This window comes from Papio anubis, unplaced genomic scaffold (genome assembly GCF_008728515.1).
Source record: "Papio anubis isolate 15944 unplaced genomic scaffold, Panubis1.0 scaffold128, whole genome shotgun sequence".
Lineage (NCBI taxonomy): Eukaryota > Metazoa > Chordata > Mammalia > Primates > Cercopithecidae > Papio > Papio anubis.
Window position 1 is genome coordinate 148,265 of NW_022161225.1, and position 22,491 is coordinate 170,755.

Sequence of the window (22,491 nt, forward strand, 5' to 3'; positions counted from 1 at the left end):
TCAGCCTCCTGAGTAGCTAGGACAACAGGCGCGTACCACCACACCCAGCTAATTTTAAATTTTTTTGTAGAGATGAGGTCTAACTGACTTGCCCAGTCTTGAACTCCTGGCCTCAAGTCATCTTCCCAACTCAGCCTCCCAACGTGTTGAGATTACAGGCATGAGCCACTGTGCCCAGCCGGATTTTAAAAACCAACTTTTGTGAAAGTATTTGCCTGTCAGGGCTAGATGGGGATGTATGCGTTTGGGGCAGGGGAGAGAGCAGAGGTGATGGTGTGCGTGTGTGAGTGCACATTTCAAAGATGGGGGAAAGGAGAGTCAAGTAATGGTAATAACACAATTGAGTGTAAGGCAAGGAAAAGGACAGCCAAAAATAAATCTTGATTTTGAATATAACCCCCTCCAACGCAACTGAATCAGAAAAAATAGTATTACAAATATTGAGGCTGTTTTAATTATATATGAAAATCTCACAAGCTGAAAAGTAAAAGCGGGTATGAAACAAGGAGTTCTCAATTGTACCGATAAATCACTCCATCCCATTTTAGAAAGAACAGGAACTGTTCTGTGGGTTGCTTAATGGCAAATGACACAACATTTTCACTTTATATTTGGAAATGAAAATTCTTGTGAAGCTACAAATAACTCAAAGTAGAAAAATGCTACCACAAACGTTTCATAAATGGCTTCCATCTCTGTGTGCCACTTATTTATTTAATAATTTCGATGTCTCACAAAGCCATTCAGTTATAGCCATTATCATTCCTGCGTCTCAGGCTGATCCTACGAGGCAGGCAGAACAGTGGCTATGGGCTCACCCTAGAGGAGAAGAAAACTAACGGCAAGACTGGGATGTGCCTGACATCAAATGCTTCCCTTTTACTGTGAGTCCCCATACGATCTCCCCTTGGTCTCATGACTGATTTCTGCCAAGTTCATCACTGACTCTCGAAACGGGGTCTTGTGATGGTTAAGGGAGCCTCGAGAAACGATGATGCTAAACCTTGGTTCCAGCAGTTTCTCCAGCTTCAAAAGGAATGAATGTCTTTATTCTACAGCCCTGGAGCAAACTGTGCAGAAGAACTGAACAGAACTTCCTGTGGGCATGCATGGGGCTCACTGAGCACATTCTCATCAGGAAAGCAAGAAGTGTCTGTAAACGCAGCTGTAGCAGTCTGTCTGTGAACTGTGAATGTGTATTATGAACGCCTTACTGGTAAGTACCGTGTTCTCTAAACCAGAAATTTCTCCTCCCACCTATTTTCCCCCTCACAGTCCTTTCTAGGCTCCTGCAAGGCCTTCTAGGTACAATCCTGGGAATTCCCACCCGGCACTCTGCGGCACCTTCCAGGAGGAATCCTGAGCCTATGTGTAACTGACTTGGTGTCAACTAACCATGGGTGGGACAGTGGAGTCCCTCTTTAGCTTAGATACTCTTAGAGACTAAGTAACTATTGAGCATTTTCTGCGTGAGACTTTGGGTATATAGAGACATATGGAACAAAGAGTCCCTGCCCTCAAGGAGTGTAGCAGCTAGAGAGCAGCGAGACAGTCAGCGAGGAAGGAGCCACTCTCTGACGCCCCTTTTTCTACCTGCTCAGTGCTCTGCAGGAAATGAACGGGGCGGTGATGGGCTACGGAGAGCACGTGTTTAGGGAAGGACCCACTCAGACCAGGAAGGGAGGGAAGGCTTGAGGAGACAGCATCGATGGCGTGAAGTGAAGAATGAGAAAAAGAAGCCAGGCAAGGGGTGGAGCAGGGCTGGCGGGGGCCCTGCGAGAGGGAAGAGAGTGGAGAGCCAGCCAAGCACTCACAGACTCGGGGGCTTTGATGAACACTTTACTCCTCCCCAGCTGGAACTGGTCGCTGTCCATGTTGACCGACTGCAGCAGGTGCAGGACGCCTTGCTTCTCATCTCCCTGCCAAGAGGGCCAGGTGGCTTTGGTCAGAATGGCATACCTGTGGGGACATTGGGGAGAAGAGAATCAGACTTGGGTGGGACCACACTGGCTTTCTACCTGAGCAAGGCGGCAAGAGCTCCGCTCTGAAGGTGCCCAGTGCTGCAAAGTTACTGATCATCTATTTGCCAGCTGTTCGAAGGCTCAGGCATGGACCGCCATGACTGCAAAAATCCCCAGTCTGGGATGCCCGTTCCAGAGCTGCCTCCCGCTGCTTCCCTTTCCCAGCATTCCCTTGTCAACACCCTGGTGAAAACCTGCGTACTCTTTCTACCACTGTCTAAAAATAGCATTGTGGAAGGTCACCAGGGGTGCTCTCTAGGCAAAATCAAATGGTCTTGTCTCAATAATAATCTCCCAATTTCTTCAGGGCATTTAACGACGCAAAGAGTTTTACAAAGCTCCTGCTAAGCAGCTATTATAACAATGGTATATCAACTTTCACCTTTGAAATTCTATGCATCTGGGTCATGAGGCCCTTGGGATCTGGTCCTTGGCTGTTCTTCAACCTTGCCTCTTCACTCTCACTTTGGCTTGCTGCATTTCTTCAAGAATGGCCTCTTCTTCGTGCCCACCATGCCCTTTCCTTCCTCGGAGCCTCTGCCCCTGCTCTTCCCTCTACTGGTGTGCTGCTCCCTAAACTCATCACTTGGCTGGCTCCCCCTTGGGTGTCTCACCTTCAGTGACACTCCCAGATAGGCCTTCTTGGACGAAAAATCAAAAACTGCTTCCTTGTTAGTTTCTCTCATAGCAAGTAATATTTTTCCTTCAGAGCATGTACTCTGATTTGTAGTTATATTCATGTTGGGGTTTATTTGGTTAATTTATGCCTCCCGCATGAAGGTGAGCGCTCCAGGAGACTGGATGCCACATCTGTGTGGCTCCTCCTGCACATCCAGAGCCTTAAACCATGCCTGGCACACAGCAGTCATAATGAACACTCCTGGCTAATGCAGATGGGTGCTCCCTCTGCATGAAGTGCTGTGACCGAAGCTTTTGATGTACGATCTCCTCATTCCTATAGCAACCTGATCAGGTTGGTTTTCCATTTTGCAGAGTAAGAGACAGAGGCAAATTATGACTTGCCCAAGGCTACTTAGCTAGTAAGTGTCAGAGATGGGATTTGAATCCCTGTCTGTCTCTTTCATTATGACACTGCAAAAAAGCCATGGACTGGTTCACATTTAAATTTTTTTTTTAAGATTATCCAGTCTACTATACATGCCTATTTTGTCAGAGGCTGATATAATCAAGGAGAGACAAGCACATTACAGTTTGTCAAACATGGACAGAATCATGGGCATGCGTGGGTGTGAAGTTGGAGGGCGTGGCCCACGTGCGAGCACATCCAGGGCCCAGGCACTAGGTCCCCAGGCCTTGAGCGAAGCCAGGGCCCTCCTTTGTTTCCAGAAACTACTATCAGGATTAGACTGATTTATGACAGCCAAGGGAGAAGGGAACCTTGAGTGGCCCTGCCTTTAGGATCCAGGGCTCCCACAGGGCCAGCTGGTTGGGACTAAGGTGATTTTAGGAGCCTTCTCTGCTCCTCTCAAATGTCTGCATCTTGCCTGATAATATCATAAACTTTCTGGAGAGGTAAATCCTCCTATTCCCTAATTAGAGATAAAAAGCTTAAAAATGAAAATGCCGAGTGGAAGTCACACATTAGCATGAATAACTTTCATATATGGTATAATGACATTAATCAAAACAAATTAAGCTACACATAAATGACTAATAGCAGAACCTTTCTAGATGTGATTGGGGGAGTTAGTGAAAATGAGTAGGTGCTGGGAATCTAATTGGGTGAGGCAGAAAGTTCAAGGAGGATAGAAGTGAGAAGGAAAAGACTACAGACTTTCAAGGTGACAAGTTTCTAAGAGTACAGTTTTGCTTGGCTTGATCTAACCTAAAATTATAAACTGAAGTATATTTATTGTGCAACTGGAAATGGATCTTTATGGCAATTCACATTTTTTCCTACAAAATTAATGCTGCGTTTTTTGTTTTGTTTTGTTTTTACCGTAATGAACCTTGCAGAGACTTTCTCTCCCTTATCCTGACAAGGCCTCCACTGGTGAGGGTCTTGGCAATATATGGGAATTGCCTGGGGCTTCCTTTGCTTCCATGAAGCCTGATACATCCTGACCCCATCCTTTGGTATCGCACTGGAGACCAGGGCATGAACCAACTATACATGTCGTCCTACCAAGGACACATGCCACTGTCTTTCTCTAGGATAATACTCGTGGGAGCAGGTTGCACAGGGCAATGGTGCCCCTGCCTAATTGGTGCCTGTGATAATTCTGGACAGATGGCAATAATAGCTTACATTCCTTTCATCACACATTTTCAGCTTAAGACTCAAATATGCTAATATTTCTTCTCAAGGCCTTTGTGCCGGCTCCTCTTTCTGCCTGGAATCTCTTCCCGGCTCTTGTTATCTCTTGGATCACTGATCCCAGGTTTCCTTCTCAGAGGAAACGCAGCTCGGACCCCAGGGACTCCCAGCTGCTGGCACTTGAGATTAAGGCTGTTTCTGACCTCCGAGGACACTCTCCACCACTCTGTGCTTTCCTGGGCTTCCTATTCTTTCTCCTCTCTTGCCCATGACGTGGAATGCCTGTGCTGACGAGGCATGCCTTTATCATCCCCACATTCTGAGAGGCTAGGTCAAGGTCAGAGGAAGCATGCTTGTGAGGAAGTGTAAATCATGCTACAAGATAAACTTTGCAAATCTGTTATGTTTCTACCACATTCTTCCTCCTAAGCATCAGAATCCATATTTGGGCTTATTGCTGCCAACCACAGAAAGAAACACACATTGCCTAGCTCAGAGAGGTGTTTTCTGGAAAACTCATTTTCTAAGACGCAACATGGCTGCTATTTCTAACAGTTTTTTTTTTTTTTTTTAACACTTTATAAAGGCATAAAAGTTGTAGTGGGGAGATGGTGTAAACGGGTGCCTCCTGCTACTGTTTCAAGTAGCACAGTACTTACTTTAAGAGCATGAGGCCCACCCATGGGGGAATTAAGGCATTTTTTGATTTTTGCTCTCCAATATTCGGTCAAGAGGGATGGTTTTGATAAATATAAAGGATTTTCCAGAGAGGAAAATAACACACACTAAACACATAGAGTATTTCCTAAGCCAACACTACGCTCTGGGTAGTCTCTGAGCCATGGCTCTGTTTAGGCCTGTGAACTTCCTTTCTAGGGAGGGTGTATAATACATGCATATGTGGATAGTTGTGCTGGGTATTAATATATCCATTCTCTTCAGGCTTTTACTTTCTGTTTCTCATTTGGCAGCCTTTCTGTGGACACCTAGAAAGCAATTTTATGAACAAAGCCTTTCCTCTCACCTTTGGAAAAAATAAAGTTATATGAGATGGTTCAACTACCTGTAGACCATCACAGGATGAGACAGTCAGTGGTGGATTCTGGATGAATTCTGCATGACCAAGATCCCAGACTCAAGTGTCTTATGGAAAATGGTGTTCTCTCCAGAGAAATACCCCTGCCCATTCATATACCTGGACTTCAAGCCACTTTTGAGTGGACTGCTTCAATAACAGTTTTGAAATACAGTGTGGGGGACTGAAAATGTCCTTTTTATGGAAAAATTATCTCCTTCCAAACTTTATCCTCCCAGTAATCTTTTTTTGAGACAGAGTTTCACTCTTGTCACCCAGGCTGGAGTACAATGGTGTAGCCTCGGTTCACTGCGCCTCCTGGATCCAAGAGATTCTGCTGCCTCAGCTTCTGAGTAGCTGGGACTACAGGCAACCGGCACCATGCCTGGCTAATTTTTGTATTTTTAGTAGAGGCGGGGTTTCACCATGTTGGTCAGGCTGGTCTTGAACTCCTGACCTGAGGTGATCTGCCCACTGCGGCCTCCCAAAGGACTGGGATTACAGGCGTGAGGCACCTTGCCCGGCCCCAGTATTCTCAAACCAAGAAAAGTATGACAACAATAAAAAAGGCTACTTTTTGACAATAGACACAAGGCTATGTGTCTCTTCTGAAAGGAAAAGCTTACAGCAGGGGAGCTAAGAAGGGAGACATCCAAGGATACAAGCATTTCAGTGAAAGTTCCTCAACATAAAATGCATAAGAAATTTCACAAAATGCCTACTCAGAATGAGGCACAGCGTAAAGTACCATGCATGGAACCATGAAGCTAGCATGGTACTCGGGACAGATCCGGAAAATCAACAGAGTCAGTTCACAGCTCATGCACGTAGCACAGGATCCCTTAGACCAGCCAACCTTTTGTGGCACCAGGATTCATGGAAGATAATTTTTCTATGGACGGGGTTGTGGGGGTGGTTTTGGGATGACACTGTTCCACCTCAGGTCATCAGGCATTAAGATTCTCAAAAGGAGCGCACAACCCAGATCCCTTGCATGTGCAGTTTACAATAGGGTTTGTGCTCCTGTGAGAATCTAATGCCGCTGCTGATCTGACAGGAGGTGGGGCTCAGGCGGTAATGCTCGCTGGCCTGCTGCTCACCTCCTGCTGTATGGGCCAGTTCCTAACAGGCCACAGACCAGTACTGGTCCCCGGCCAGGAGTTGGGGTGTCCGGCCTTAGATGGTAAAAAGTGTGCACAGACTTCCTGGTCTCCTGAGATGGCAGCACTCCCAGCATTACTTATAGAAGTCAGTTTGGTTGGTTGGTTGGTTGGTTTTTAAAACAAGGTAGAAGGAAGGAGGTCTTTCAGAACTGGTTTCTCAAAAAAAAAAAAAAAAAAAAAGAATAGATTAAAAAAGGTCTGATTAGTTTCTCTTTTCTTGTTCTCTTGAGACACGGTTTTGCCCTGTCACCCAGGCTAACTCACTGTAGCCTTGACCTCCTGGGCTCAAGTAATCCTCCTGCCTTAGCCTCCCAATGTTCTGGAATTACAGGCATGAGCCACTGCACCTGGACTGATGAGTTGTTTTATTTTTGTGGACACACAGTGGGTATATATATTTATGGGTTGCATGAGTTTTTTTTTTTTTCTTTTTTACTTATTGCATGAGCTATTTTGATACAGGTATGCAATGTGCAATAATCACATCATGGAAAATGGCGTGCCCATCTCCTCAAACATTTCTTCTTTGTATTACATGAAATTCACTTGTACTCTTTCAGTTGTTTTAAAATGTACACTTAAATTATTTTTGACTATAGTCACCCACTTGTGCTAGCAAACACTAGGTCTTATTCATTCTTTCTATTTTTTTGTATGCATTAACCATCTCCACTTCCCTTCCCCTCCCCCCATTACCCTTCCCAGCCTCTGGTAACCATCATTTTATTCTTTATCTTGATGAGTTCAATTACTTTAATTTTTAGCTCCCACAAATAAGTGAGAACATGTGATGTTTGTCTTTCTGTGCCTGGCTTGTTTCACTTAACATAATGATCTCCAGTTCCATCGTGTTGTTGCAAATGGCAGGATCTCATTTTTTTTTTGAGATGGAATCTCGCTCTGTCACCCAGGTTTGAGGGCAGTGGCGTAATCTCAGCTCACTGCAAACTCCGCCTTGGGTTCCAGCAATCCTTCCACCTCAGCCTCTTGAGTAGCTGGAATTACAGGTGTGTACCACCACACCTGGCTAATTTTTGTATTTTTAGTAGAGGAGGTTTCACCATGTTGGCCAGGCTGGTCTCAAACTCCCAACCTCAAGTGATCCACACACCTTGGCCTCCCAAAGTGCTGGGATTACAGGCGGGAGCCACCACACCTGGCCTGGATCTCATTATTTTTTATTCCTGAATAGTACTCCACTGTCTATGTGTATCACATTTTCTTTTCTTCTTCTTCTTTTTTTTTTTTTTTTGAGACCGGGTCTTGTCCATCACCCAGGCTGTATGTAGTACAGTGGCACAATCTTGGCTCATTGCAGCCTTTGCTTCCCGGGTTCAGGAAATTTTCCCACCTCAGCCTCCCGGGTAGCTGGCATTACATGCATGGGCCACCACACTAGGCTAATTTTTGTATTTTTAGTAGAGACAGGGTTTCACCATGTTGGCCAGGCTGATCTCAAACTCCTGATCTCAAGTGGTCTGCCCACCATGACCTCCCAAAGTGCTGAGATTACAGGCATGAGCCACCGCATCCAGCTTGTATCACATTTTCTTTATCCTTTTGTCTGTTGATGGACGCAGACTGCTTCCAAATCCTGGCTATTGCGAATAGTGCTGCCATAAACATAGGAGTGAAGATATCTCTTTCACATCCTGATTTCCTTTCTTTTGGCTCTGTACCTAGGAGTGGGATTGCTGGATCATATGGTAGCTCTATTTTTAGTTTCTGGAGGAACTTCCAAACTGTTCCCCATAGTAGTTATACTAATTTACATTCCCATCAACAGCGTAGGATGGTTCCCTTTCTCCACATTCTCGCCAGCATTTGTTATTGCCTGTCTTTTGGGTAAAAGCCACTTTAATTGGGGTGAGACACCTCATTGTAGTTTTACTTTGCATTTCTCTGATGACCAGTGATATTGAACACTGTTTCATATGTCTGTTTGCCATCAGCATGTCTTTTTTTGAGAAATATCTATTGAGATCGTTTGCTCATTTTTTGGATTGGATTATTAGATTTTTTTTCCCCACAAAGTTGTTTGAGCTCCTTCTATATTCTGGTTATTAATCCCTTGTCAGATGGATGGTTTGCAAATATTTTCTCCCATTTCGTGGGTTGTCTCTTCATTTTGTTGATTGTTTCCTTTGCTGTGTGGAATTTTTTTTTGAGACGGAGTCTCGCTCTGTCGCCCAGGCTGGAGTGCAACGGCGCCATCTCAGCTCACTGCAACCTCCGCCTCCCTGGTTTGAGTGATTCTCATGCCTCAGCCTCCCAAGTAGCTGGGATTACAGATGTGTGCCACTGCACCTGGCTAATTTTTGTATTTTTAGTAGAGACAGGTTTCACCAGTTGGCCAGGCTGGTCTCAAACTCCTGACCTCAGGTGATATGCCCACCTCAGCTCCCAAAGTGCTGGGATTATAGGCATGAGCCACCGAGCCCAGTCCCTCTTAATTATAAAAGGGTATTTTGGGGCCGGGAATGGTAGCTCATGCCTGTAACCCCAGCACTTTGGGAGGCTAAGGCAGGAGGACTGCTTGAGCCCAAGAGTTCAAGACCAGCCTGGGCAACCAAGGGAGACCTTATCTCTTAAAAAAAAAAAAAAAAAATTTTAAAATGATGATCTAAGCCAAACTTCTTCAACTGACTGTGCCCTGTAGGGGAAACATCAGTCAATGTCTGGATACAATTTTGGATGTCACAACTCAGAGGAAGGTACACTACTGGCATCTAGTGGGTGGAGGCCAAGAAGGCTGCTAAACATCCCACGATAGACAGGAAAGACTCGGAAGCAAAGAATCTTCCAGCCTAAAATGTCAGTGTCTGAGGCTGAGAAACTCTCTTCTAAGCTAGTGTTACCGATCTGTTTAAGGAAGTCTCGTAACTAACATCTCAGTTGTTTGTCAGCAAATGGATGGTGCTATGGTGATGCAAAAGCTTTACAAATATATTTTCTCAACTTCCTAAATATTTCTTTCACGTAGTCCTGCTTACACTATAGGTGTACTGATGTCTTCAATTCAGAGAACAAAGAGGATGAACCTTGTTCCTAGTCTAACTCACCTCCAAAATTATTAGGAAACTCAAATGTGGGGGACTGAGTTTCTGAGGCTTTATTATACGAAATGATTAGCCCTTTTTTAAAACCTCTAAATGGTGAGTCAGCTGTCCTAATCTCATAGCACAAGAAACAACAGCCCTAAATAAGAACTGTCTTATGAGAAATACTAGATTCCAAAGACAGTAATGAACCTCTTCTTCAGTCTATTAGTTCTTTGTTATATACAATCTGAATTAAAACAGACAAACAAAAAAAAACCATTATATCCAGCCCCTGCATAATATATCAGGAAGATGTAACTGTTTCTGACTCAAATGCTCAATTTGGCCCGGTGTGGTCATTCATGATGATGATCCCTACACTTTGGGAGGTTGAGGTGAGAGGATCACTTGAGAGCAGCCGGGACAACATAGTGAGACCCTGTCTTTATGAAAAGTAAAAAGTCATCTGGGCGTGGTGACGCATGCCTGCAGTACTAACTACATGGAGACTGAGGTGGGAGAAAATGGCTTGAGTCCAGGAGTTCAAGGATGCAGTGAGTTATGATTGCACCACTGCACTCCTGAGTAATGGAGCAAGACCTTGTCTCTAAATAAATAAATAAAACACTAAATTTGGCTTGCTTCTTTTTTGTTTCCCTATTCCTTAAAGGAAATTAAATGCATGCTGAAATATGGTGGAACGCCACAGAATCATTAGAGAAGTTAGAGTGATGTCACATTTTAGGGGTACTACATTTTATCCTTTTACAAACAACACAAAATAAGAACAATTTAAGTACGGGTCCTGCCAAATACATGTTAAGGGATATATAAAAACAAGTTTAAATTTATACATGGATTGTACAAGATTTTTGAGGTGAAATATTTTAAGCTTATTGTCTTAAGTGGGTTAAATATTTTCCTGAAATTGTCTTCATACTGTTAATTTGTTCAGTCAAGTTAAACCTCCACCCTTCCTGTAGCACAATTATCAAGAATTCCTGAACTTATGTGTTACACTAAACAGACAGCCTAATGAATAGTTATGGCTATTGATTTATTCTACAAGAAATAACAGTAAAAGAATTGTTACTACGATGCAATAATAAAAAGACAAAACACCCAATTAAAAAATTGCAAAGGGCCTAACAGACATTTCTCCAAAGAGGAAATACAAATAGCTAATAGGCACAGGAAAAAATCCTCAATATAATTTGCAATCTGGGAAATGCAAATCAAAACCACCATGAAATACCACTCCACACTCACTAGGATGGTTAGAAAATAACTTATGTTGGCAAGGATTTAGATAAATTGGAAGCCTCAAATACTGCTAGTGGTATAAAATGTAAAATGGTGCAGTCACTTCAGAAAACAATCAGGCAGTTCCTCTCAAAGGTTAAATGCAGAATTACCATATGACCAAGCAATTGCACTTTTTGTTTTTTTTGTTTTGTTTTGTTTTGTTTTTTTTGAGACGGAGTCTCGCTCTGTCGCCCAGGCTGGAGTGCAGTGGCTGGATCTCAGTTCACTGCAAGCTCCGCCTCCCGGGTTTACGCCCTTCTCCTGTCTCAGCCTCCTGAGTAGCTGGGACTACAGGCGCCCGCCACCTCGCCCGGCTAGTTTTTTGTGTTTTTTTAGTAGAGACGGGGTTTCACTGTGTTAGCCAGGATGGTCTCGATCTCCTGACCTCGTGATCCGCCCGTCTCGGCTTCCCAAAGTGCTGGGATTACAGGCTTGAGCCACCGCGCGCGGCCTAGAGACGGGATTTCACCATGTTAGCCAGGATGATCTCGATCTCCTGACCTCGTGGTCCGTCCGCCTGGGCCTCCCAAAGTGCTGGGATTACATGTGTGAGCCACCGTGCCCGGCCGCAACTGCACTTTTAAGCATATACCCAAAATAAATGAAATATGACCGCATAGAAACTTGTACACAGATTTTCATAGCAGCATTATTCATAATGGCCAAGAAGTGGAAACAACTGACGTTTATCAACTGATGAATGAATAAGTAAACTGCGCTATATCCATACAACGGATTACTATTCTGCAATTAACAGGAAGGAGGTATTTAAGTGCAACATCATGGATGAATCTTACGTTCAGCGAGAGAAGCCAGTCACAGAGGACACATACATGATTCCATTGCTATGAAAAGCCCAGCATAAGCAAATCTATAGACAGAAGGTAGATAAGTGACTGGCTGGGCCCGGAGGCAAGGGGAAAATTGGTTGACAACAAAGGGAAGCATGACTTCTTTTCAGGGTAAGAAAATGTCCTAAAGTTAACTGTGGTGATAGCTGCACAACTCTGTGAATATGTTAAAAGCCACTGACTCATACACTTGAAGGGGGTGAATTGTATAGATTTGAATTATAGCTCAATAAACCTGTTTTAAAAAAGGCCAGAGTCACTAGTTCATTACCTCTGTAGGAATTTTTGGAAAATGCGCCGATAGGCATAGCCAGCTCTTCTCACTCGAATGTTCTCTTTCAGACCCAGATATTCAACTTGATGCTTTACCCTGTGCAAAGGAGAAAATGGGGCCTGGACATTACTGGATAATCCTTTCACCCGTGTTCTCACCAGCCATTCCCCAAACCCCCAGTTCCAAGCTGTAGGGAAACATATTCAAAAGACTACAATTTATAGCATTCAAACACTGAGCTGACCTCTCAGATGACATAATGCTAATTTTAAAATATTGAAATACAGCAATTAGGCCAGGCACGGTGGCTCACACCTGTAATCCCAGCACTTTGGGAGGCCGAGGAAGGTGTATCACCTGAGGTCAGGAGTTCAAGACCAGCCTGGCCAACATGGTGAAACGTTATCTCTACTGAAAATACAAAAATTAACCGGGCGTGGTGGTGTGCACCTGTAGTCTCAGCTACTCGGGAGGCTGAGGCAGGAAAATCACTTGAACCCGGGAGGCAGAGGCTGCAGTGAGCCGAGATCACACCACTGCACTCCAGCCTGTATGACAGAGTGAGACTCCATCTCAAAAAATAAATAAATAAATAAAATATAGTCATTAAACAACAGGGTATTACATATCTGTTTCAAAGAATAACAGTAACACAAAGACCCATCTAACTATCACCTAGAGTATGAACAAAAATATTGGTTTATCAGAAGGCTAAAGGAAAGAACTTTTAACTTTTGAATTAAATGATGCTAGAGCTTCCTTCTTTTCTTTCTCTATCTTTCTCTCTCTCTCTCTCTCTCTTTTGAGACAGAGTCTGGCTTTGTCATCTAGGCTGGAGTGCAGTGGCACAATCTCGGCTCACTGCAACCTCTGCCTCATGGGTTCAAGAGATTCTCCTGCCTCAGTCTCTCGAGTAGCTGGGATTACAGGTGTGTGCCATCAGGCCTGGCTAATTTTTTGTATTTTTTAGTAGAGATGGAGTTTCGCTATGTTGGCCAGACTGGTCTTGAACTCTTGGCCTCAGGTGATCCACCACACCTGGCCCATCCTGGTTTCTTAATAGTAAAAATCTAGCAATCTCTTTTGAAAAAATAGACATAAAGAACTATTAGGTTAATATTCTCACACATGAGGATTTTCATACCAGAAGATGGCCCATGCCCCACACCTTGGGGTTGCTGTTTTGGAAGGCCTGCTGGGTCTAGGGTGGAGCACGGACATGTGCCTTATGAAAACCCACCACTTGCTGGGAAACACGGTGTTCTGGATGCCGACAGATCCTGAACACTTGCTTCAGATCATCCACTCTGGGAAGTTAAATTGGCCCTGGGCTGCGTGCTATGCAAGCTGGCTGAACACAGACACTTGGAAACATGGTATTTGAGGCAAATTAGACATAAAAAGTAAAGTCTCTCTCTTTCGAAGACAGAATGTCAGGATTGTGCTGCAGTAGGGAGGTAACTCCTCGCGCTCCCTGTTTGGTACATCTGGGGTTATCTGTGCTGACAGTGGGGCTAACTCAGCAAAATGGGCCTTCAGGAGCTGCGGAGCTGAAAAGGCCATCAGAAGCATCCTCATTCCGATGTCATGCAGGTTCCCGACAGCCGTCTCCCCAGTAAGGCTCTCACAGAAACCACCATTTCCAAGTAAGCCTCATACTTGCAGATGTCTGCGGTGGGCCAGTCACACACAGTCCCTATTGCAACATGGTAGGGTCACCAAAAAAGGACAATGCTGTGATTCCTGCTGGAGCCCACACAGGCAGCACAGTGGTTAGGAGCCTCTGGCACTGCATTCCTGCTGTGCCACTGGCCCTGCCATGATGCAACTTCTCTGTGTCTCTCAGTTTCCTCTTCTGTAAAAACGGGAATGGTGGCATAAATTCTTTTTTTCTAGATGAGTACTTTCTATGGAAAGCACTTAGTTCGTAGCATGAGCAAAGTAAAGCTGTTATTATTCTCATCCATTCCCAGCTACAGTATGTAAACCAGGAAAGGAGAATAGAGAAGGAAACGGATTTTTCACAGTATGGGGGTTCTCAGGAGCAGTGTGATGTGCCTGGGCCTGGAGGGGTCAGTTGAATCCACAAGGTGCAGAGGACAAGGCAGAGGGCTGTGAAAGCAAAGGCAGAAGGATAGGAAAGGCCAGTGGCGGGGTGCTGTAGGACAGGAGGAGGGGTACAGATGAAGCTCACACTGGGGGTGCAGCCTTGGCTGATGGGAAGGATGAGGTCACAATGGGAGTGGTGTTTAAGAGTCTCCAGTTTGATGGGTCTTACAGAGCCAAGAGCCAGAAATGCTGATTCCTCTAAGATTATTAACTTTTAAAAAGCCTCTATGCACAAAGAGTTAAGCCGGGTGCAGTGGCTCACGCTTGTAATCCCAGCACTTTGGGAGGCCGAGATGGTGGATCATGAGGTCAGAAGTTCGAGACCAGCCTGGCCAACACAGTGAAACCCCGTCTGTACTAAATATCCACCTTTGCCCATATAAGTCAGACAGAGACAGAGAGAGACAGAGAGAGAGAGAGAAAGAAATACGTCAATTAAAAAGGTAATTAAATTAAAAATAATTAATTTTCCTTTCTCTCATCCTCCAAATCTAAAACTCGCCACTGGCCTTTTCTCTAGTGAGAAAAATGCATGGAGCTGTTCATTTTAAGGTTCTGCTCATTTCAAAGTACTTTTCATAAATACTGGCTTCACGCCAGGCTTTCGAGGCAGGAATGCATCACCCATTAATTCAAGCAGAAACGTTCCTTTCCCATGAATCACATAGGAAGGAATATTCCTCATGTTAAAACATTGTTTCATTCATTACAGCTTCCACCATCAAGAAATTTTCTTGTAGAAATCAGTCTAGCAAGTCCTGTAATGTTTAAAATTTGGGGTCACCAAAGGGACACAAGTTGATTTTTGCATATTCCTGGAGCACTGTCACCTCCTCAGCAGTCACCGGCCAGACAGTGCCCGGTTGTTCCCTAGGCTATGCCAACTCCGTCTTGCAGAGAGAGTCTTTTTCCAAGACTGTCCCTGGCCGTTTACTCAAATTGATCAGGGCTAGAGAACTCTGCAAGGCAGCAATTCAGAACCCAAACAAAAACACATTTGCAACAGGAAAAGAAAAACCCCATACCCCATAAACTTGTGGGATGAGTAACCCTCTTCACCAGGAGCTTCAACTGGGTGTGTAATCCTGGCCAGTGAAGCACACTGCCCTTTCACGGACCCCAACGCTCCTGACTCACTGATGGAGTGAAACCATCTGTTACACAATAAACCCAAACCGGGATTAAGGGTGGAATCCCAGAAAGCGATCTTACTGGAATTATAAATCAATTATAAATCAATGCTCGACCGACTAGTACCTTGAACTTCTTAAAACCAGTTTATCTGAATGCGTGTCATTTTTGCTGCAATTCAAAGAAGTGGAATCATTAAAAAAAAAAAAAAGAAAAGAAAAGAGAAAATACCATCCTCATCCTATGAGGATTTACTGAATAAAATGTACCACTCATTTAATTTCTCCATTTTCTGATATTCCAATGAATCAAGGTGGATTTTTACAAGAAGGTAGCATCAGCGTTGGTGAACTTCCAAGCAGCTATTACAAAATTTCTATTTTAGAGGTGCTTTCAGCAGAACTATCTACGTGGGGTAGAGGATGGTGTGCTAGGGGAGGTACTGCATTTGTAGGGCAAGTGAGATGTTTTCATTTAAGAGTATTTTCTGGGAAGGACAGGTGGATAGAGGTTGAAATGGGGGAAGGTGGGCTAAGACCCCCTTTGGCAATACCTCTGCTTCCAAGACTCTCATAATTTATTTCTAAGGTTGACTACAGATTCGATTGGAGTAATCATATTGGAGTATTGATTTAATATCACTGTTCTATTGTGTGTGTGTGTACATGTGGATGTATGCGTGGGTGGGATGTGCACGTGTGGGTATGTGTGAGAGGTGAGTGTAAAAGTGACAGAGACAGAGGCAGACTGACAGCCACTGTCTGGAAGCCTTCATTCTGTCAGGCGGAAGGAGATCCTATTCTAGATGGACCCTCTTAGAAGGAAGGAACTGAGGGCTAAGGAGATGAAGTCTCACTCTAACGACTTAGTGATATGTCAGTACCAGGACACAGGTCTTGCAAATCCCAGTCTAGTTCTTTGCTCTAGATCAGTGATTCTCCAAGTGCAATGCCTGGGCCATCATCACCAGCACCACCTGCAAGATTTTTAAGATGTACATGCACGGGCCCACTTCAGACTCACAGCATCAGAAACTCGGGATGGAGCCCAGAAATCTCAGCTTTAACAAGGCCTCCTGGGGATTCTGAGGCAGGCTCAAGTTTGGGAACCAACGTAAGAGGGCAAAACAAGATGTTTTCTATTTGATTGATTGACTGATTGATTGATTGATTGATTGACTTGGGGTCTCACGCTATCTCACCTGGGCTGGAGTGTAGTGGCTCAATCATGGCTCACTGCAGCCTAAAACTCCTGGGTGTAAGCATATTACATTTTTAGACGGGAAGAGATGACAATGCTGCTACCCTCTTAGTCTGAAAGGAGAAACTGAACTACACATTTCCCAAAAGCAGAGGCCAAACTAAGTACATCCAAGAGAAGGGATCAGATGGGGAATGCTTATATTTCATGTCCCAGAGAAACTGTTGAGGGAACTGAGAGGGATTAACCTGTAGAAGAGAAGATTCAAAGGAAACACGATGGTCACCTCGAACTAACAGAAAAGCTGTCCAGTGGCAAAGTGACGAGAATGATTTTTCTTTTCTTTTTTTTTTTTTTTTTGAGACGGAGTCTCGCTCTGTCACCCAGGCTGGAGTGCAGTGGTGTGATCTTGGCTCACTGCAAGCACCACCTCCCAGATTCATGCCATTCTCCTGCCTCAGCCTCCCGAGTAGCTGGGACTACAGGCGCCCGCCACCAAGCCCAGCTAATTTCTTTTTGTATTTTTAGTAGAGACGGGTTTCACCATGTTACCCAGGATGGTCTCAATCTCCTGACCTTGCGATCCGCCTGCCTTGGCCTCCCAAAGTGCTGGGATTACGGGTATGAGCCACTGCGCCTGGCCGAGAATGATTCTTACGGCATGTTTTCAAAGTGAACTAGAGAAGGACTGTACAGCCTCCTAAAGTAAGAATTGACCAAAGAAGAGCTGGTCATTTTAGAAAGTATGAGCTCCTCATCAGGGCCTGAATATCATTAATGGACAATATTATAGAAGGAATCTGACTACATTAAATCGAAAAATTTCAGAGATTGAATGGAAAAGATGCCTTAAGGGGCCAGGGGTGGGGGCTCATGCCTATAATCCCAGTACTTTGGGAGGCTGAGGCAGGTGGCTCATGAGGTCAGGAGTTCAAGACCAGCCTGGTCAAGATGGTGAAACCCCATCTCTACTAAAAATACAAAAAGTAGCCAGGCGTAGTGGTGGCACCTGTAATCCCAGCTACTCAAGAGGCTGAGGCGGGAGAATCGCTTGAACCTGGGAGGCAGAGGTTGCAGTGAGCCAAGATCATGACACTGCACTCCAGTCTGGGCGACACAACAAGACTCTGACTCAAAAAAAAAAAAAAATTCCTTAAGAATATGCATCTATGGATGAGATTATTCAGAAACGTTGTGGATTGAAAAGATGGCAGCTCCTACATCCACGCAGCCTGGCTTCTTCAGAGGAGAGAAAAGACTTAGGCTGCACCCTGAAGTATTCAGTATTCAATAAAATGAACTTTCAGACAGTAAATGTTTGACCTACGTGTTTTTCTTACTATGGATCTGTTTCTTCCTCTAAAGGATCAGGTATCATCTGTCTGCCATGGTTTAGGATCTTGCTGGCAGGATGGAAAATGGCCACACCTATCCCTCGCAGGAGGTAATTGGCAGCTAGGAATTTTAGTCCTGGTCTTCCCGTGGAACCTAAACCTGGAGATCTTCACTCGACACCTGAAAGAGCCTATCTTCTTTTCTCCAAGAGAGAAGACAAGAGGTAGCAATTCCAGTAGGCTCCCATCCTGGGACTGTTATTAGGTGACGATGGCTGGGGTCCTCTCTGTAGTTTAAGTGTCTCCCCAGCCCTCCTTCCCATGCTTCTGTGGACAGTGGGATCAGGCCTCTGAACAATGTGTGTCTGGGTCCCCCAGTGGGCCACAAAATTCACACCCTCTAGCCTCCTACTCAATGCCGCCATTTCCTCCTGCCCAGGCCACTTCCCTAAATGCTAGTTGTGGGAGGAACAGTGACATGGGCTTCCTTGGAAGTCAGGGCGGAAAAGGCTCGATGAATTCTTATGCTCCACATTTCCTTTTGACATCTTCCCTTTGACATCTTTCCTCCCAGAGTCGTTCTGCTCATCAGCAAGGTGTTTAGGGGGAATGCCAGAGCCTCCAGTGTGTCCCGGTGTCTTCATGAGGCATAGCAAATGCTGGACCGTATTTCTACCAGGTCTTCCGCCCTTCACTTTCCACCCCAAGCGAAGCATTCTAGGCCACATCCTGTGGGTCCGATCAGGGGCTGGGTGTACTAAGAATGTCTACACAGAACCTCAAACTCATTTTAAAACCATTGTGACTCTGCGGTATGAGGTTATGTTTTGTTTTTTTTCCATCTGCCCCCAGACTAGCCAAGATCAACACTACAAACTGCTAATTCTGAAATGAATGGCACTGCTAACATTTTAGGAAATGACACAGAGGAGAAACAGTATATAGCCTTTGTCCTGAAAAAGTTAAGACGCAAGAGCACGACAAAGACATGTGCGGGCAACTGACACTGCTCCTGCCTGTGACGGAGGACAGCTCACCTGGAGCAGAGGGAAAAAGGTCCCAGCCCCACCTAAGCTGGTTTCCCCCTATACCTGCTTTCCTCCCAGTCTCTGGGCTTCTTGGTTTCATTTGGCTTGATGCAGCGAATGTAGTGAGGCGTACATTTCATCAGGGTGCTCACGAGGTCATTGGCTTGTTTCTAGAAAGGAAGAGCAGTATCAGCATCACGGAACTTTCTCTACAGAAGATCAAATTTCAAAGGAGGCTTGTAAAACTCTAGTGTAGAAATATATAGCTAGGAATTCATCTTCATGACAATCTGCTCATTAAGCTTAAGTCAGGTCTACTAAACTTTCCGAAAGCTCTGCCTACTTTTATGATGACTTTATCACTCCTAAATGGGTTTGAAATTCAATCTTCAAAAGCAACTAGGCATTTTTAATACAGTTAAGAAAACAGAACAACAACAAAAAGCAAAAATCCCAATAAATCTTCACATACAACATGATTTTCAAGTGGTACAGTGAAGCACGTCAGTTAACAAACTAAGTTCATTTTAGACTGATAGAGGGCCTTTGAAGATATATTGTTCTCATTAACTTTTTGCCCCCAAAATTATTTGTAAGGATAAATCATCAAATCCCCTACATTCTCTTTTCTGGCAATCCGACTAATGAAGAATCACTTTGCTAAAGTGATGAAAATTCACAGTTGAAGAATTGGACATTCATAAAAATCTGAGAATTTATAAACTTTTGATATGCCATTTCATTCAGTTTCTTCCTCAATATGTCCATTTAAAAACCTGCGGAGTCAGAACACTTTATCTGTGGCTGATATCTCACTTCTTCGCAAATCTAGAATATTCCATATAAAACCATCTATTAATGCCTGTGTGCTGGGTACCCAAAGTATAAATGGATTCAAGCAGAAAAAGCCACATAAAGCAGAAATCGCTTACGAAGTATTTTGACCCCTGAGAATCCCAACCTTTGTTTGAAGAAACGGGAGTAGAGCTCACATCAGCATTCCCACCCCACAGCTGAGCACGCCCTGTGGGTCCAAGGATGTGGTACACATGCGAACTCCACTTCCAAGCAAAGCAGCATGAAGAGAGAAAACCTCTAAAAGAAAAAAGCCAAAAGGGACCTCCAAAGCCAGAAAACCGTTACAAAGTCAGCAGAAGGGATTTGCTTGCAAGAGACAACCCTCTCTCAATTAGGACTTTTCTGTTTTCATGGGTTTCGGAAATCTGAAACCCTTGAGAAAAACTATTGAGTATATTCAAAGCAAGATATTCATTGGTGAATGAAATTCTCTGTTTAGATGTGCAGGAAATAGCTTTCTTTGCGATGCTTGAAATTGAGGACAGACAGGGCTGCAGAGGTTGCATGATCAAAGCAAAGTCCTATAATGAAAAAGTAAATTGTCTCTTATGTTCTTTGATGATGTAGACTGCACTTGACAACAAATTTGATGATTTTTCCAACACATCAGGTAGAGCCAGAGAGGGACTGCAGAGTTGAATATAACACAGCTTTTTTTTCTTAAAGTCCCCAAATTCTTAATTTTTTAAACTTTATTTTAGATTTTAGTTTTGTATTTAATTACAACTTTTTTTTTTTTTTTTGAGACAGAGTCTTACTCTGTGGCCCAGGGTGGAGTGCAGTGGCATGGTCTCAGCTTATTGCAACCTCCGCCTCCCAGGTTCAAGCGATTATCCTGCCTCAGCCTCCTGAGTAGCTGGGACTACAGGCACATGCCACCAGGCCCAGCTAATTTTTGTAATTTTAGTAGAGACGGGGTTTCACCATGTTGGTCAGGCTGGTCTTGAACTCCTGACCTCAGGTGATCCACCTGCCTCGGCCTCCCAAAGTGCTGGGATTACAGGTGTGAGTCACTGCGCCTGGCTGGCTTATAATTTCCAATAGCAGCAAACTCTTTTTGTAGAGTATTTTTTTTTTTTTTTTTTGGAGGCCAGGTCTTGCTCTGTCGCCCAGGCTGGAGTGAGTGCGTGATCTCGGCTCACTGCAAGCTCCGCCTCCCGGGCTCACAGCCATTCTCTACCTCAGCCTCCCGAGTAGCTGGGACCACAGAGGCGCCATGCACACCTCGCCCGGCCTAGTTTTTGTATTTTTAGTAGAGACGGGGTTTCACCGTGTTCGCCAGGGTGGTCTCGATCTCCTGACCTGGTGATCCGCCCGTCTCGGCCTCCCAAGTGCTGGGATTACAGGCAGGCCACACGGCGCCCGGCCTGTCCTAAGTATTTAACAGCATTCCTTCTTTCTCACCTCAGCATAAGAAAACATACAGAGGCAAGTGTGACTTAAGTTTATAAGTCACTTGCCATAGTCCTCTCCAGCTAAAATAGTGACAGATAACATTTACTGAGTTTGCAACATGGATTAGATACATGGATTATCTCATTTATGCCGCACAACAACCTGAAGAGGTAGCTACTATTTAATACTATTCCTGTTTTTAGATGAGAAAGCTGGGCCTTAAAGAAACAAAGTATTGCTCAAGATGACACAATCTGCATGCAAGAGAAGCAAAGCTTGAACCGACATCCACAGGCTACCAAGCCTGTTCTTTGGCAACAATGCTATCCTGCCTTGCTGACAAAGAGATGGGATCTTTTAGTGTGATATAAAAGGAATTAACTGGGTGAGGTAGGGTTAGACAGAAGCCACCAGGCTGTGAATAATTTCAACAAACAGAAATACATCTTAACCATCAAAATTATCCTGCATTTCAATAGCTATGGGTCAACTTTATTTATTTATTTAATTTTTGAAACACAATCTTGCTCTGTTGTCCAGGATGGAGTAGAGTGGCATGATCACAGATCACTGCAGCCTAGGCCACCCAAGCTCAAATGATCCTTCCACTTAAGCCCTCTGTGTAGGCTAGGACTGGAAGCACATGCCACCACACCCAGCTAATTTTTTAAAAAAATGTTTTTGTAGAGATGGGGTCTCACTATATTTCCCAGGCTGGTCTCCAATCCTGGCCTCAAGCAATCTTCCCCCCTTGGCCTCCCAGAGTGCTGAGATTACAGGTACGAGCCACTGTGCCCAGCCTTGGGTCAACTTAAGATGTCTGCTGAGGTGGTTGTGAAGCAGTAACTCAATTTAATCCTGATTCCAGCCAAGAAGGGTCCCTGAGTTAGGACAGAAAGGCACCAATAGCACTTGCTCAACAGAAGCAGGTGTTAAAATATACAGACAGCACAGTGAGAAAGGGCTTAGGGTGAAAGCTCCTCTTCTACCTTCAGAGATGACAGCAGGCCTGACTGTGGGTCCTGGCACTTTTATTTGCAAGCTACATGACTAATCACTAGATTTCTCTGGCCCTCAGTTCTCTATCTATAAACTAAGTAGGTTGAACTAGAAGACCTCTAATTTAATCTAGAGATTGAAATAGACATTAAAAAACAATCAGGCCAGGTGCAATGGCTCACTCCTGTAATCTCAGCACTTTGGGGGGCTGAGACAGGCGGATCAATTGAAGTCAGGAGTTTGAGACCAGCCTGGGCAACATGGTGAAAACTCATCTCTACTAAAAAAAAAAAAAAAAAAACCCCAAAAATTAGCCAGGTATGGTGGTGCCGCCTGTAGTCCAGCCACTTTGGAGGCTGAGGCAGGAGGATCGCTTGAATCTGGGAGGCGGAGGTTGCAGTGAGCCAAGATCACATCGCTATACTTCAG

General features: G+C 44.4%; 1 protein-coding gene and 1 long non-coding RNA gene across 3 annotated transcripts in view; one reads left to right on the plus strand and one right to left on the minus strand.

The window, feature by feature from the left end:
* The window catches only part of LOC116272565 (unconventional myosin-Ie), a 102,968-nt gene that overhangs the window by 40,976 nt on the left and 39,501 nt on the right, over nucleotides 1-22,491 (minus strand). The window contains exons 13-15 of one of the 2 annotated variants that reach the window (XM_031661304.1): nucleotides 18,874-18,980; nucleotides 12,006-12,104; nucleotides 1,815-1,959 (exon numbers count right to left, since the gene is read on the minus strand). In XM_031661304.1, coding sequence (XP_031517164.1) covers nucleotides 1,815-1,959; nucleotides 12,006-12,104; nucleotides 18,874-18,980 — 351 coding nt within the window. The remainder of the gene's footprint in view (nucleotides 1-1,814; nucleotides 1,960-12,005; nucleotides 12,105-18,873; nucleotides 18,981-22,491) is intronic. The other variant, XM_031661305.1, reaches the window with a different exon arrangement.
* LOC110743688 lies at nucleotides 303-6,717 on the plus strand. Its single transcript, XR_002523074.2, has 2 exons — nucleotides 303-1,216; nucleotides 5,271-6,717. It is a non-coding gene; the product is annotated as an uncharacterized LOC110743688 (long non-coding RNA).